General features: G+C 41.0%; 1 protein-coding gene across 5 annotated transcripts in view; it reads right to left on the bottom strand.

Annotated features, from left to right (window-relative positions):
* Positions 1–15,874, bottom strand: part of SIK2 (salt inducible kinase 2) — a 128,356-nt gene that overhangs the window by 21,322 nt on the left and 91,160 nt on the right. For all 5 annotated transcript variants that reach the window (XM_025266903.3, XM_044929759.2, XM_025266904.3 and 2 more), the window contains exons 5-8: positions 7,208–7,332; positions 6,662–6,785; positions 4,418–4,638; positions 2,504–2,656 (exon numbers count right to left, since the gene is read on the bottom strand). In XM_025266903.3, coding sequence (XP_025122688.3) covers positions 2,504–2,656; positions 4,418–4,638; positions 6,662–6,785; positions 7,208–7,332 — 623 coding nt within the window. The remainder of the gene's footprint in view (positions 1–2,503; positions 2,657–4,417; positions 4,639–6,661; positions 6,786–7,207; positions 7,333–15,874) is intronic.

A 15,874-nucleotide genomic window follows, 5' to 3' on the forward strand; every position in this document is an offset into this window, starting at 1 on the left:
CAGACGGGACTCATACTCTTTAGATACATTTCAAGTCACAGGAAATAGCTTTCTATGATAATTTAGGTCAATGTATACAATGAAAAGAACTCATGGGGTGCTCTTTAATAAAAAGTAATTATCAAATAGAAGAAGCTATGCTAATACATCTGAACCTCAAGCCAAATGAAATACAACTTGAGATCTAAGAAACTGGCATCAAATTTAGCTGTGAAAAGGAAATCATGTGCAATAACAGACGCGTGTGCTTGGAGGGATCGTTTATATAACCCTCACTTGCGTAACATCTCAGAAGAACAGAGGCCTGGGAGGGCAGCTGCTCAGTGTGGGGCTTCCCTGCTTCTTATTTTTCTGCTGCAGCGTTTTCAAGAGGGAAGGGTCCCCTCCATTTCCCTTTTGCTGCCCCAAATTTGGAAGTCTCATTTTGTCACCCCCTCTATCTTGAAAGCAATACTGCTCCACTTCGAAGGATTACAAGTGCTCAGAGATACTTCAACCCAAATATCTGGAACTTTGGCGACACATTATTTTATTCACGTTAGTCTCAATATTCACATTATTTGAGATATTGAAGTATGTATAAGAAAACATATCATTTGCCTATTAAAATCAAGAAGATTTCAATTTCCTTGGGTTTCTTTTTCACATACTCTGGAGAAATCAATGCAATATTCTATTATAATTCTATAAATTTTGTAGGACTGCCAAACAAGAAATACAAAGTGAACCTCTTTTGTTCTTACTCCCACGTTAAATACGGTACTCACGGAAGTAGATGGAAACCCTGAAAGACCGTGTGAGTGATCTGCACAGGCCGTCTCCCAGTTCTCCTTGGCGCCAGCCTCTCTCTGGGGACTCAGGTCCGTTCTTCCCCAGCAGCTGAGTCATCACCACTATGCCTCCCTCAGCCTGGGCTCAACAATGGAGCCACCTCTCCTCGCCCCTTCCTCCCCGACATTATTTATTACTTATCACTTATTATTTATGACTATGTGCTGAACAATTATTTACTAATGTAAATGTCCCAGCATCTTATAATTATTCCCATTTTAAAGCTTGAGAAACTGAGGCACAGAAAGACCTCAGGTAACTTTTTTAAGGCGCACAGTAGGAAATGGCAGAATCTGGGATGTGCTCCAGAGACCACCATGCTGGGCTCCCTCTCCAGACCAGGGCTGAGTTCAGCCAGGGCCCACCTGGGAGAGTTCCTTATGCGCGCCCTTCCTGCCTACTTCCACTGGCACCATGTTAGTTCGGTCGTCAGTATTTCTCATCAACTATAATCATCTATCAGCGCTCGCCAAATTTCTTCTCTCCCCTATCCAGTCTGTCCTTCACAATATTAGCAGATTGCTTAGCTTAAAGTGCAATATAATTTTATCACTTTTTTTGCTTAATAGTCTTCAGCAGTTCCTCATTTCTTCCTGAATTATTAGTAAACCGAAGCTGAAGCACCAATACTTTGGCCACCTGATGAGAAGAGCTGACTCATTAGAAAACACCCTGATGCTGGGAAAGATTGAGGGCAGGAGGAGAAGGGGACGGCAGAGGATGAGACGACTGGATGGCACCACCGACTCAACAGACGCGAGTTTGAGCAAGCTCTGGGAGACGGTGAAGGACAAGGAAGCCTGGAGTGCTGCAGTCCACGGGGTCGTAAAGAGTTGGACACAACTGAGTGACTGAACAACAACTCTGTCCTTTACCTTGGCTTTCAATCCCTTCACAGCATGGCTTCAACTTAACCACTCCGACTCTTTCATTTCCCTATTCTTCAGTTCAAGTGAATTAATTGGAACAAGTCTATACTGGCCCATTTGAGTACTTCTGGTCACACTGCTTCTGTCTACGTGTAATGCCTCTAGCTACTGCCTCTCCTGAACAGCTGTGAGGCTCTATCTTAAATGCCATCTCTCCCACAAAGCCTTGCCCGATCAGATGTATCTCTCTCCCCTTTGCCCTTTTTCTAAAAAATGTTCTATCACACATCTACACAAGTTCAAAATGATGACATTCATAGCATCTTCTAAATTTTGCCTTTTCATTATTTTTGAAGGATTGCTATTCATGATGTTGTCTTATTTTGCTTCTATAATGTAATGACTCTGAGGGCACATTTATACATCCTGAGGGCACGTTTTATACATCTTCTTCCCTGTAGTGCCTAATAAGTGAAGCTTTCACAGTAAATCTGCAATAAAAATTTATTAAATGAAATTGAATGTACAGACTAGTTACATTAATTCTCAACATAAATGAATGATTTTTAAAAAAGAGAGAAGCCTCTTAAAGAAAAAAAAAAACTGTCTGAAATAAAATTAAACCCTTACAAATAGGAAGATGGTAAAGTTTTTGAGAGCCTAGTAAACGACAGACAGAAACTTTACTGAGAAACAAGGTGTAGAGGATGAAATCCTAGCCCTTTGTACTAGACCATGGAAAACGTGTCAAACGTCTGAACAGGCATAGGCACCGATAAGACTATTGGCTAATAGGGCGTTACCTTGGCAACTGTTTGTTCGGCGATGGTGCTAGGCCGACGCTGGCGGGCATCAAGTCTCTGCTCCACAGGAAAACTGCTCCTGTGTGATTTCAGGCGCTCCACCAACAAGTAATAAATGGCAGCAAAGTGGTTATAGCTCTTGTTCTGCAAAGCCTGCAAGAGAAAACAAGTGCCAAAGGCGGAGAACCATAAAAACCAATTCAGTGATTTATACCTTTCTAAAAAAGAGGGAAAAACACAACACTATAAATCAACTAATCTTCAATAAAATAAAAAACATAAGGGAATATATGTACACCTATGGCTGATTCGTGTTGAGGTTTGACAGAAAACAGCAAATTTCTGTAAAGCAATTATCCAATAAAAAAATAAATTAAAAAACAGAATGCAAGGAGTCTGGCTAAAATAAGTAAATAAATAAATAAAAAAGGGAGGGAAGAGATCATGTGTTCTTAAAAAAAAACAACAACAACAACAACAAAAAAAGAGTAACAAGCAAAGTATGCCTCAAAATGAAAGGTATTCCCGATTTCAGAAGAGAAGACAGATAACTTCATTAACTGTATAAGGGTGATACCTCTGAATGACTTGACTGGCGCTTTTACATTAATTGGATCCATTTATTTTTCCGCATTCAGAGAAAACGCCATCCTTGTCTCACGCAGACGCTCCCCAGCGCTGTCACTGTGGCCCCATCTCACGGCTGTAACTAGGCTGTAAGGTTGGTCAGCAACCTGAGCCCACAGGCTCTAATTCCACAGCCTCGACACAAGCCCAAAGCATTGCCAACACTGAGGTCAATGATTAAAGTCTTTGGGGAAATTTCTGGTGATTATTTTGGGCTGGAGAATGACGTTTGGACACCAGGTTGAGAGACGCTGTGTCTCCATTCTTAGGTAATTTTTTCCTCTTGTTTTTGCAGTCCCACCCTCGTGAAACCTTGAAAATAGAGTTGCTTCCCAATTTTTCACATCCCTGGCCGGCCAGCTCTCCAACGATGCTAATGGAAAAGAAAAACAGCGGCTCCTTTGGCTTCTAATTCCACGTGACAGGCTGCATAGGTGCTCTGCAGTGGAGCTCGCATGCAGAGCAGCGGCAGCAAACATCACAGGCCAAGGGAACTGCGCTCACAGCTGCCGTCACGGGCAAGGACACAAAGGCCTCGCCGAGCACGCGATGGGCAAAAGCAGGGCAGCGTGGTTTCACTTATGGCAACAGTGAAGCAAAGGCAGCACAGGCCACAGTACTCTGTCTTCACCGGGGCGCATTTTATATTCTTGTTATACTTCATTCTTAAAAATACTGTTTTTGACTGCTGTGGAGGTATTAAAAATATGTATATCCTATGAATATGCTAACTATTAAAGGACAGAAATAAAGCTGATGAGCAATTTCCCAGGTTCTTGACCTCAGATCTATGACCCATAAAACTTCCAAATCAGGAATCCACCTGTTGTTGCCTTCTGAGTTTCTTCAGCTCACATCTAAATCCCACTGGTTTTCCTAAACCTACTGTCTTCCCTTCTTCCTTCATGTTCAGCTCTCGCCTTGTTCTGTATCTGCACACTTACATCCCATATAAGCTAGCTTATTACCTATAAGAGTTTATGTTTCATCTTAGAAGAAACTTTCTACTTTTTATTTACTAAGTTTCCATCACTGTCTTTCCTCAAACATACATAACACTTCCTTTTGAATTTTTTGGCTGATGGGGCAAAGGCAAGAATTTATATATTGATTAAAAGCAAACAAAAATAGAGTGTGATGAAATGTCCAGGAACAGTAAACTGCACGCCGAGGTGCTGGTTTGGCCAGAAGACCACGATGACATGTATGAGAATGAAATTTTAAGTTACTAAGTATCGATACGACAGAATCCTGAAACATCTTTAGTCAAATCTCCAGTCCCTTTACCTCAATGGTTTTCTGTTGATCTATTCCAAGGCCGTGCATTAATCGCAGAACCTGCTCATTAAACTCCCCGATGGACGGCTCGTTTTCTTGCCCTTGTGGATAGAGAACAGGCCTCTGAACGGGAACTTCCACGAGCATCCACTTATGCTCCTTGATTTGCGCTATGGTCAGCCGTTTGGCCGGGTCCAGGACCAACATCCTTCGAATAAGGTGCTCACAATCTACAGAAAACACAGTGTTACGGAAGTCATGTGATTCTCATTGCACTTTGGCGTGTTTACCTGACTCGTGACTTTGTACAGTGGTGATAATCTTTGTATCCTCCACAGGGCCCACTGGAAAGCAGAAGGTCAAATGAGTAAATAGAACCTGAAGGCTATTTGTATTCGTCAAGTTCACACGATGAATGGTGACACGTGAAATTAACCATCTCCGTGAATGAATACTTAAGAAAAACAGGAGGGTGTAGGTCTATAGAACTGCCTTATGATCCAGCAATCCCACTGCTGGGCATACACACCGAGGAAACCAGAAGGGAAAGAGACACGTGTACCCCAATGTTCATCGCAGCACTGTTTATAATAGCCAGGACATGGAAGCAACCTATATGTCCATCAGCAGATGAATGGATAAGAAAGCTGTGGTACATATACACAATGGAGTATTACTCAGCCATTAAAAAGAATACATTTGAATCAGTTCTAATGAGGTGGATGAAACTGGAGCCTATTATACAGAGTGAAGTAAGCCAGAAAGAAAAACACCAATACAGTATACTAACGCATATATATGGAATTTAGAAAGATGGTAACAATAACCCTGTGTACGAGACAGTGAAAGAGACACTGATGTATAGAATAGTCCTATGGACTCTGTGGGAGTGGGAGAGGGTGGGAAGATTTGGGAGAATGGCATTGAAACATGTATAATATCATGTATGAAATGAGTTGCCAGTCCAGGTTCAATGCACGATACTGGATGCTTGGGGCTGGTGCACTGGGACGACCCAGAGGGATGGTATGGGGAGGGAGGAGGGAGGAGGGTTCAGGATGGGGAGCACATGTATACCTGTGGCGGATTCGTTTTGATGTTTGGCAAAACTAATACAGTGTTTCAGGTTTAAAAAAAAAAAAAAAAATCTGTACTAAACGAACCTTTCTATTGAATTTCTCAGTTGAAAATATCTAGACACAGACTTAGATTTCCACTAAAGAAAGAGAGAAAAAAAAAGTCTTTTTCCTAGAACAAGCAAATAGCAATGGCTCCTTCTGGTCACTTCTGAGGCTGACATACTAAGGTTGCGTGAGGCAAGAGCCCTCCCAGGGACTGTTGCTATTCTCCATATCAGAGCAACTGAGGAAAAGGTAGGTGAAACAGCAGTTACTTCTGTTGACATTAGGTCAACTGTACTGCTGCAATTCTGGGCACTTGCTTATCCTCTGAGCTGATATCACCCTCTTTACTACCCCGCATAAGCTAACCTTCCATCATGAGTTAAGTGCCAGGCACCATGCTAAGAGCTCTACACAGATGAATTTAATTAATACCTCAACACCCCTGTTAGCAACTATTGTTATTTCTATTTTATAGAGTGAGGAAACTGAAGCACAGAAATATAACTTGCCAAGGTCAGACCACCAGTAAGTGGTGGACTCATGATTAAACCAGGTGGTCTGGCTCCAAAATCCACTTTCTTAAGTACTAGAACATTACTTCTGTTACTAGGAACTGGTAAGTTAAGGATGATAACCAAAATCTAAACTGAGTGAACTTAACTGCTGCCTACGCAGCAACTCAGTACAAGACTGGAAGGGATTATAGCACTTCATCTTAATTCAGTTGTTCTGCTAGTTGGTTTTAAGTTTAAATAAAAAGCTTAATTTTGTAACCTCCCACCAGAAGATATGGGAAAATCCATTTCATACTTAAGAGTGACATGGTTGTAAATCTGCATCTACAAAGTGCCTCTCAAAGGCTAAAATAAACACGTAGGACACTCACAGACGAGGGCAAACGGGAAGATTTACTGTTCTTAATCTGGGACACTTTCTGTTCCAGTTACAAGTAGGAAGGCTGGAATTTCTCTCACCTACATGGAGGGGGTTGCTTATTTCTATGACTTTTAAAGTGATTTGGTCACTTTATTTAGCACCCAAACTCTTAGAAAAAGAGAAGCCTTTCTTTAGGCATTCATTTTCAGAAAAAATTCTGTAAAGCACAATTTTAAGATAAACAGGTTGTTACCTTCTGACATGAAATATGGAATCCGGAATCTTCCTTCTAAAACTCTCTGCCTCAAAATTGGAAGAGTTGGTCCATCAAAAGGTAGAGCTCCACAGACAAGAACGTAAAGAACCACTCCCATGCTCTGTGGAAGAAAATAAGGCCGTCATTTTTCTACTGAGAACTTTGAACGCACTTTGTTTTCCAAAATATCCTCAAGCTCTTAAAATTATACGGACTGAAAATTCCTGTTTGAATTTACTACTGTCTCAGGAAAAAAAAAAGCTGGAATGCTGACTACTGCAATAAAGCATCCTATAATAAATACCAAAAGAACTAAACTTAATCATTTTGATGACTAAACTTTAAATCACCATTGATATTAGGATGATAACATCTTCCCCTAGAAATTCTTTCCTAGAATCTTTACTCTGACTAATTACAGGCCAGTGGACAGGAAAAGTATGAACTACTATCTATGTGTTAGGTACCAAGAGCTTCAAAATGGGCCAGTGTACCCAGTATTATCATGATAGATGCATTTAACACAGCAAAGCAAAGAAATACCCAAATATCCAGCTGTGGTCCTTCATACTGCTGCCCTTCAAAGACTTCTGGGGCTGCATAAGGGGGGCTGCCACACCACGTTGCCAGCAGTTCACCACTTTTAAAGAAATTTCCAAAACCGAAATCTAGTGGGATGGAAATAAACGTTACTTTCATCTATGCTCTCAAACTATACTGAATTTCTCATACTAATTTTATAATATGCTGTATCGACAATACTACTACTAATTCACTCTGCGAGCATGGGGTGGCATGTAACTTGTGATGTTTCCTTAGCATTCAGCACTGCTACTGCGGCTGCTGCTAAGTCACTTCAGTCGTGTCCGACTCTGTGCGACCCCATAGACGGCAGCCCACCAGGCTCCCCCGTCCCTGGGATTCTCCAGGCAAGGACACTGGAGTGGGTTGCCATTTCCTTCTCCAATGCATGAAAGTGAAAAGTGAAAGTGAAGTCGCTCAGTTGTGTCTGACCCTCAGTGACCCCGTGGACTGCAGCCTTCCAGGCTCCTCCATCCATGGGATTTTCCAGGCAGGAGTACTGGAGTGGGCATTCAGCACAATGAATAGCAAATATTAAGCATTCAATAAATATTTCTTGAATGAATGTGTTAATGAATTAAGTTTTCTTCTCAAAGAGAATGAGTGAGAAGCTGGAAGAAAGACTTTAAATCATTTATTTTTAAGGCTGAAAAGAAAAATTCCACTGATAAGGACAACCAGCTTGATTTTGATAATTTTAGATTTTCAATGACTCCATGATTAAGAGCTCTTGAGCTTATACAGTCTCTAAAGAAAGAAACAAATGAGTAAAACTCTAAGATATTTACCTAAACACAACCAAGGGACTGGCTGCTCTCATAGCCATTACTCCAAGGTAGCAAGAGAACCTTTTAAGGCAACTGAGGACAGTGTTTCCTAAGTAACAACTCTCTGAAGTGTTGGCTCCCACATCCTGAATAGACAGATACTCATCTGAATAGCTCATTAACATGGGATGGCTCTGCGGCTCGACCACAGGCCACTTATCATCATTATCACTTATTTACTCATTTATGTAATGTGGTGGCATTATACTTCTCAACAGTTAATGGCCTTCCCCTTATGGTATCAGTCACACCAAATCTGCAGCTTTGATATATAGCATGCACTCTGGAAGCACTGTGGCCTTCAATACACATGAAAGTTACCACGGAAGACAAACGCAGTGAGCACTCTGGGGTAAATGCAAGCTTGTACCCTTTTGCTAAGCCCTCACACGGTCCCGTGTTCTCAGCCGAGGAACAAACTCCTGTTATTTTGTAAGTTACAGCCATACTCTCTTAATGCTGCAACAGACTCCTGACTGAAGGACACACCTTAGTGATAAGAACTGGCTCTCCTCTGGCCAGTGTCTGCACTGCAGGGTGAGCTTTCAGAGGTGCCCCCAGGGGGCTGAAGCAAGTCTCCTGCATCAGACTGACTGTGGGACACAGGCTCAGTCTTCCTGAGCCTCAAGCTCCACAGCTGTAACACAGAAACATGTGTAGCCAGCAGGTTGCTGTGCAGATCCAGTAAGTTAACAGAAACTCACACTCTACTCACACCTTGAGACTATGGCACACTTCTCTATTTATTTTTATGTTTGGTTGTGCTGGATCTCGGATGCTTGTGCTTGGGCTTTCTCTAGTTGCGGGGAGGGGGGGTCTACTCTCTAGTTGCGGTGCGTAGGTTTCTCATTGCGGTGACTTCTCTTATTGCAGAGCACAGGCTCTAGGGCGTGTGGGCTTCAGTAGCTGTCTAGTAATTAAAGTTATTTAACTTTCCTGAATCTTTCTTTCTGTACCTATAAGTGTGGGGATAATTTGCCTACTCAGATAGGTGCTATGAGGAGTAAATGAGATTAAGAACGTAAGATTCTTGATTCCTGGAGCACAGTAGATGTGAAGTGTTAGCTCCCTTCTCCATAAGTGAAGCCATCATTACCAATGACTGCCCTTCACAGAAATGGGTCCTGAGAAAATACACTGGAAGGGTAAACAAGGTGTGGAGAGGGACTTTCCTGGTGGCCCAATGGCTAAGACTCCAGGCTCCCAGTGCAGGGGGGCCTGGGTTCAATCCCTGGTTGGAGAACTGGATTCCACATGATGCAACTGAAAGACTCTGTGTGCTGCAATGAAGATGGAAGATTCCACATGCCTCAGTGAGACTTGGCACAATCAAATAAATAAGCAAACAAATAAATACTAGAAAGAAAAAGAGCTAAATACTAAAAAGAAAAAAGAAGCTTAAGGGTTCAGAAGAGAAAAGATGGTGCACGTGGGGAGAGGGACGGTGTGTCTAAAGCTGGAGGAACAGCGGTGTGGCCCATCCTTGGTGTCCAGAAACGCAACGCAACGAGAATGCCGCCCTCCATCACATGCCTACAGTTCAGTCCTACACTTGGCTTTCCAAACTGACTGTCAGAGAGGTCTTATCTTCTCAGCTCCACTCTAAACCTAACAATTCACACCCCATCACAATCCGTGTATTCATATTGACAGGTGTTTCTCATTTTCTAAAAAACTACACTCAAACCAGCCAAAGACAAGATGGTCAAATAATATCTAAAGAGGAAGATGTTAATTTCAGTCACATGGAGAAGCACAAGAAGCTCTGGGATGTGTGTTTGGAGATCCTGAAATAGATCCAATAATTGCTGTCCGTTAAACCATAATCACAGGATGAGTTTCAGCACATGTAAGTTGAGGATACTCTCCAAATAGCACTGTAACATTTTAATGTCTCAAAGAGCCATTCTCAACCCCTTCAATCTGAAACCCTTCCCCCCAATCCCGCCCCAACTCCCTTTGAGTTTAAGTAGAACAAACTCAAAGAAGGACTTGGCTTGGACTCCACTCCTCACAGCACCCTCACTGGACGCTTCACTGGCAGGAAGACAGAAAAACTAGGAGAGCACCACGGTGCCTATGGTGGCCTAGACTCAACCTCAGCTGTACCCACCTGGGACAAAGAAAGCCGCCTGCTACCTTAGAAGAAGAGTACTAAACCGATGTTACCTCTATTTCCTGTAGGTAGCTGAAGAAAATAGGAACTTGAGCCTGCAGGAACATTCAAAGAAGCACTGCAACACTATCAGGTGCATTAGAATTATTATAGTAGCATTTAGGTAGATGTTGTCTATAACCCTGTCAAAGCATTAAATATTTAATTTGTAATCATGCGATCTATGGGTTAAGGAAGGCTTTGGAGTCAGGCAAATCATGGGTTTTCCACTTAGCTGTGTGATCTTGGGCAAATTACTTGATTTCTCAGAGTCCTGGTTTCCTCACTTGCAAAACAGAGACAATGTCTATGCTCCACAAAGTGACTATGAGCAATATATAATGAGTATATGTAGATATGTACACTTAAAGTAGATAATATATAATGCTTTTGGTATGCTATCGAAACACAGCAGGTGCTCAATAAACAGTAGCCGCTGAGTAAGCTACTTAATACGAGGGAAGAATAGTAATTCCTTCTGTTTTACTTATCTGTCTTCCCTATCAGACTAAACTCCTTGAGAGTGCAGAAGGCGGACTGTAACCCCAGGCTCAGCACACTGACAGCCATTCAGTGAAGGATTGCTGAATGAATATGTTGTCATCATCTCTTTAAAAAGTGCCAGAAGCTGATCTAAGCTTTCCTAAGATGATTTCTTCTTAATAACCCCATGAGGTATCCTTATTCTAGGAGGAAGTGAGGGTAGGATGTTAAGGATCTTGCTAGAAATTATACTAAGCTGCAGACTTGCAAGAGGAACCAAATCTGACTACAGAGCATTCACTGTTAACCACCTTTATGTCCTTCTCTGGCCCAGTGACATGTAGCTATTTTTTGAACAAGTTAATAATTATCAGGCAATGGGAAGACACTTAAAAGTCTTTTTATTTCTTACTGGAATCTGGACAACTTGCTTTGTTTACAGTCTGCAGCTTTCTGCTTAAAGGCATATAGTGAAACAAGGGGTGAGCAAGAGGGATGAAATATGAAAACAGCAGAGCTATGCAGGATTTTTTATCATTATTTATTCATATGGAATGGGTTAATGTTTCAGCACATCAAATTCTTTCATTCATCAAACATCTGAATGCATAAATGTGTCAACCATTCTACAAAGAAAGAAAGATAGTCTCCCAACAATAGCAAAAAATCAAGGACCCCACATTATTACCTGATTTTTGAAAAGCATTATGAACAGTCATGTGGGCATTCCTCTCTAAACCAGACCCAGACTCAACCCCTGTCCTGCTGGAAAGGAAACCTCCTTTTAGTTTAATGCCTAGTTTAATGTGTTCTCTGATGCTCTGATCTGCAAGTGAATACTTCAAAGATGGCTGCTATTTCCTCAGACACTTTTTTTGATTCTTGTTTCTCTGTCATAGAATGTATGCCATGTTATGATGGATTCGTTTTGATATTATTTAACTTTTAATTCTGAAATAAATTTAGATTTACTGAAGAGTGGCCACAAAAAGTAAGAAGAACTCCCTCTGTCCTTCATGCAACTCCCTCCTCCAGTATTAACATTCCATATAACTATAAATAATCAAAACCAAGGATAACACCGATGCAGCACTGTTAATTAAAACATGGACTTCATTAAGATTTCTCCAGTGTTTTCACTAACGTCTCCCTTCTCAATGCAGGATTCCACATTGCACTTAGTTGTCATGACTTCTTCGTTGCTGTTTGGTTGCTAAGTTGTGTCTGACTCTGCCCATGGACTGTAGTCTGCCAGGCTTGGTCTTCTCTAATTTGCAACATCTCCTCAGACTTTCCTTGTCTGTCCTGACTGTGACCAGGGCAGATCACATATTTTGTAGACTGTCTCTCAGTCTGGGTTTTCCAGGTGTCTTCTCACGATTAGATTAAGATGATTACTTTTGGAGAAGAACATCACAGCTGCTGCTGCTGCTAAGTCGCTTCAGTTGTTTCCGACTCTGTGCGACCCGAACCCATAGACAGCAGCCCACCAGACTCCCCCGTTCCTGGGATTCTCCAGGCAAGAACACTGGAGTGGGTTGCCATTTCCTTCTCCAATGCATGAAAGTGAAAAGTGAAAGTGAAGTCGCTCAGCTGTGTCCGACTCTTAGCGACCCCATGGACTGCAGCCTACCAGGTTCCTCCGTCCATGGGATTTTCCAGGCAAGAGTACTGGAGTGGGGTGCCATTGCCTTCTCCAAGAACATCACAGAGGTGATGTATTCTTCTCAGGGCTTCATATCAGGGGGAGGAGGTATTATGCCTTAATTACAAGTGGGGTTAATTTTGATCTCTTGATTAAGGTGGTATCAGCTGGGTTACCCCATTATAAAATTATTTTTCCCTTTGAAATTAATAAATATTTTAGAGAAGATACATTGGCACTATATATACCCTATTCTCCTTAAACGTGCACCTATCAGTTTAGCACTCACTGGCAGGTCTTGACTGTAGCAATGATCGCTGTGGTGGTCTAATGGGAAGCTTTTGTTTCCTGTATTCCTTCTACAGTATTAACCACAACTCTTCAAGAGTTGTCCCTTCTTCCCCTCTTATTTATTTATTGGTTAGATCATTTCTTTATTTTTTACAACACTATCATAATATGTTCATCGTAAGTATTTATTTTATTCTTTGGATTATAATTCAATACTGAAAGAAGAAAGCTAAAGTTTAATAGCTCAGTCATGTTCAACTCTTTGCAACCTCATGGACTGTAGCCTGCCAGGCTCCTCTGTCCATGAAATTCTCCAGGCAAAAATACTGGAGTGGATTGCCATTCTCTTCTTCAGGGGATCTTCCCAACTCAGGGATCGAACCTGGGTCTTCCGCACTGCAGGCAGATTCTTTACCATCTGAGACACCTTCTGATGCTTAAATAGTTCCAACTTTGGCCACTAGGAGATAATTCAGGTTGGCTCCTGTATCCTTTCAACATGTTCCCATCTTTTAAGAATTTCTTTTTATTTTAAGTATTTCCTTATCTTTTGGTACCAGAAGATGTTGCAGGCTCATCTTGTACTTTCCTGTCCCATCCCAGGAATCAACCACTTTTCCAAGGAGCCCTGATTTCTTTTACAGAGAAATGGTATTCAAGAACCAAGACTAAGACCTTGATGTACTCACTGCAGCTGGGCTGTCATCAAACAGAAGAAATATACGTATGAATGCTTATTGGTGTACACACATCCACACCCTATATTTATGTTGATTCCTTTCTATATATATATGTATTAAAAAGAGATGTTAACCTTTGAGTTCATATTGATACTTCTTACTCCAATTCAGGGTTTAGACTAGCATTATTTTGATATTATTTTTATTCATACTTGATTGACTCAACAACTCGACAAAATTTTGAAGGTATAAAGTTTTTTTCCTCGAGGTAATTTGTTATTTGTGTGGGAGTAATTGCCTGAACTCTCACTCATAACATACCTTGAATGTGTCAGATCAATCAAGATTTTCAACATTTCCTGAGCATAGCAGGGAAAAGACAAATCTTTCTCAAAGAACTCTTAGCTTCAAAATTTTAAGATATGAACGCATAAGTTTTTGAAGCAAAATGACAACTAGTCTTTCAACGTGGCGTATGAGTTATAATCAAATCCAAACATCATTTACATCTTACCTACTTTGGACTAAGCATTACACACTTGGTATTTTTGTATATATTATCTCAATCATGAATGCCCTTACCTTACAAAGGGGGAAACAGAAGCTGAAAGTGGTTGGCTTAACCAGTATTCAAATACAAGTCCTTTGAACTCCAAGCCAGGTGGGTTTTTTTGTTTTTTTATTTTTAACTGTATCACCATCACTCTTCAGAGAAGTTTAATACAACTTAAAAATGGAGGTAAGGCTATTATAAAACCTGGGGAAAATCCTTTACATTGTATGGAGATGAGAGATTTTCTAATTTATCCCTCTGCTAGCAGAACTTGACAAGTGAGGGCTTTCTCATCTCTGCAATATTGATGCTTTGTTAAAAGCATCCTTAACAAGTGAATGGGAATAATTAGGATGTTTACAAGGCAAATCTCAAATATACACCTACATTCATTTTAGAAATCCATATTTATTTTAAGAATGCATGACATGTTAAAATAGACACATCTTGTCCTTTTCATATGAAGATGATTTATGGCATCTTACACTCTGAGGCATATACTCCAAGGTTTTACTGTGACGTTAGCTTTGGGATTTCCTGCTATATCCATATTTTCTCATTTGATTTACATGTCACATAAAATGTCAATAAAGAAAGCATTTGGAGTAGAGTTTCTAACAACAGAGCAGATTAATTACTGTTGACTAGTTCGCTTGGAAATCAACTTGGCCTCACAAGCTGAGTCCTCTATTTATTTATTATCTAACTAACCACTAACAGACCATGGATGTATTTGAAAACAGTATTAGAACTGCTATTATTGTTTTCTGCTTTATATTTTTAAAGTGATTGACCCAAATCTTCTTGATAAGAAAAATCAACTATTATTACTCTTATCACTAAGTTACATAAATTATCAGTGCTCAAACACCATTAGCAAAGGGCTAATGTTTTAGGAATAACAAGGCCTTACAAAGAGTAAGCAACCTGACATCTGGTCCCATCACTTCATGGCAAATAGATGAGGAAACAGTGGAAACACTGACAGACTTTATTTTTGGGGGCTCCAAAATCACTGCAGATGGTGACTGCAGCCATGAAATTTAAAGACGCTTGCTCCTTGGAAGAAAGGTTATGACCAACTTAGGCAGCATACTAAAAAGCAGAGACGTTACTTTGCCAACAAAGGTCCGTCTAGTCAAAGCTTTGGTTTTTCCAGTAGTCATGTAGGGATGTGAGAGTTGGACTATAAAGAAAGCTGAGCACCGAAGAATTGATGCTTTTGAACTGTGGTGTTGGAGAAGACTCTTGAGAGTCCCTTGGACTGCAAGGCGATCCAACCAGTCCATCCTAAAGGAAATCAGTCCTGAATATTCATTAGAAAGACTGATGCTGAAGCTGAAACTCCAATACTTTGGCCATCTGATGCAAAGAACTGACTCATTTGAAAAGACCCCAACGCTGGGAATGATTGAAGGTGGGAGGAGAAGGGGATGACAGAGGATGAGATGGTTGGATGGCATCACCGACTCAATGGACATGAGTTTGAATAAGCTCTGGGAGCTGGTGATGGACATGGAAGCCTGGCATGCTACAGTCCATGGGGTCATAAAGAGTCAGACACGACTAAGTGACTAAATTGAACAAAGAGTAAATAAGCTGATCCTGATGATTACTGTCTGATGGGAACAAAGCACATTAGCGAATACTGTCAGAGTGAAACAGATCAAATATTAGCATGCATACAAATCACCTGGGGAACCGCTAAAATGCGGTTCTGATTCAGTAGGCCTGGGGTAGGGGAGTTCGAGAGTCTGCAGTCCTAACAGGCTCCAAAGTGATGCTCATGCTGGTCCCCTGACCACTCTTCCAGTAGTCAGGACATAAAGAACAAAACAGAGGTCGTGAAAAAGATACAGAAGATGTTGAACAGCTTGTCACTGTTTATTGTTGTGAAATAGAATTACTAAATACTTTCAGGATTTAATATTTACATGACAAAGACTAAATAGAAGTCCTTAGGTAAACTATTTCAAGTCATTTTTTTTAAAAAA

This window comes from Bubalus bubalis, chromosome 16, assembly GCF_019923935.1.
Source record: "Bubalus bubalis isolate 160015118507 breed Murrah chromosome 16, NDDB_SH_1, whole genome shotgun sequence".
In the NCBI taxonomy this organism is placed as follows: Eukaryota; Metazoa; Chordata; class Mammalia; order Artiodactyla; family Bovidae; genus Bubalus; species Bubalus bubalis.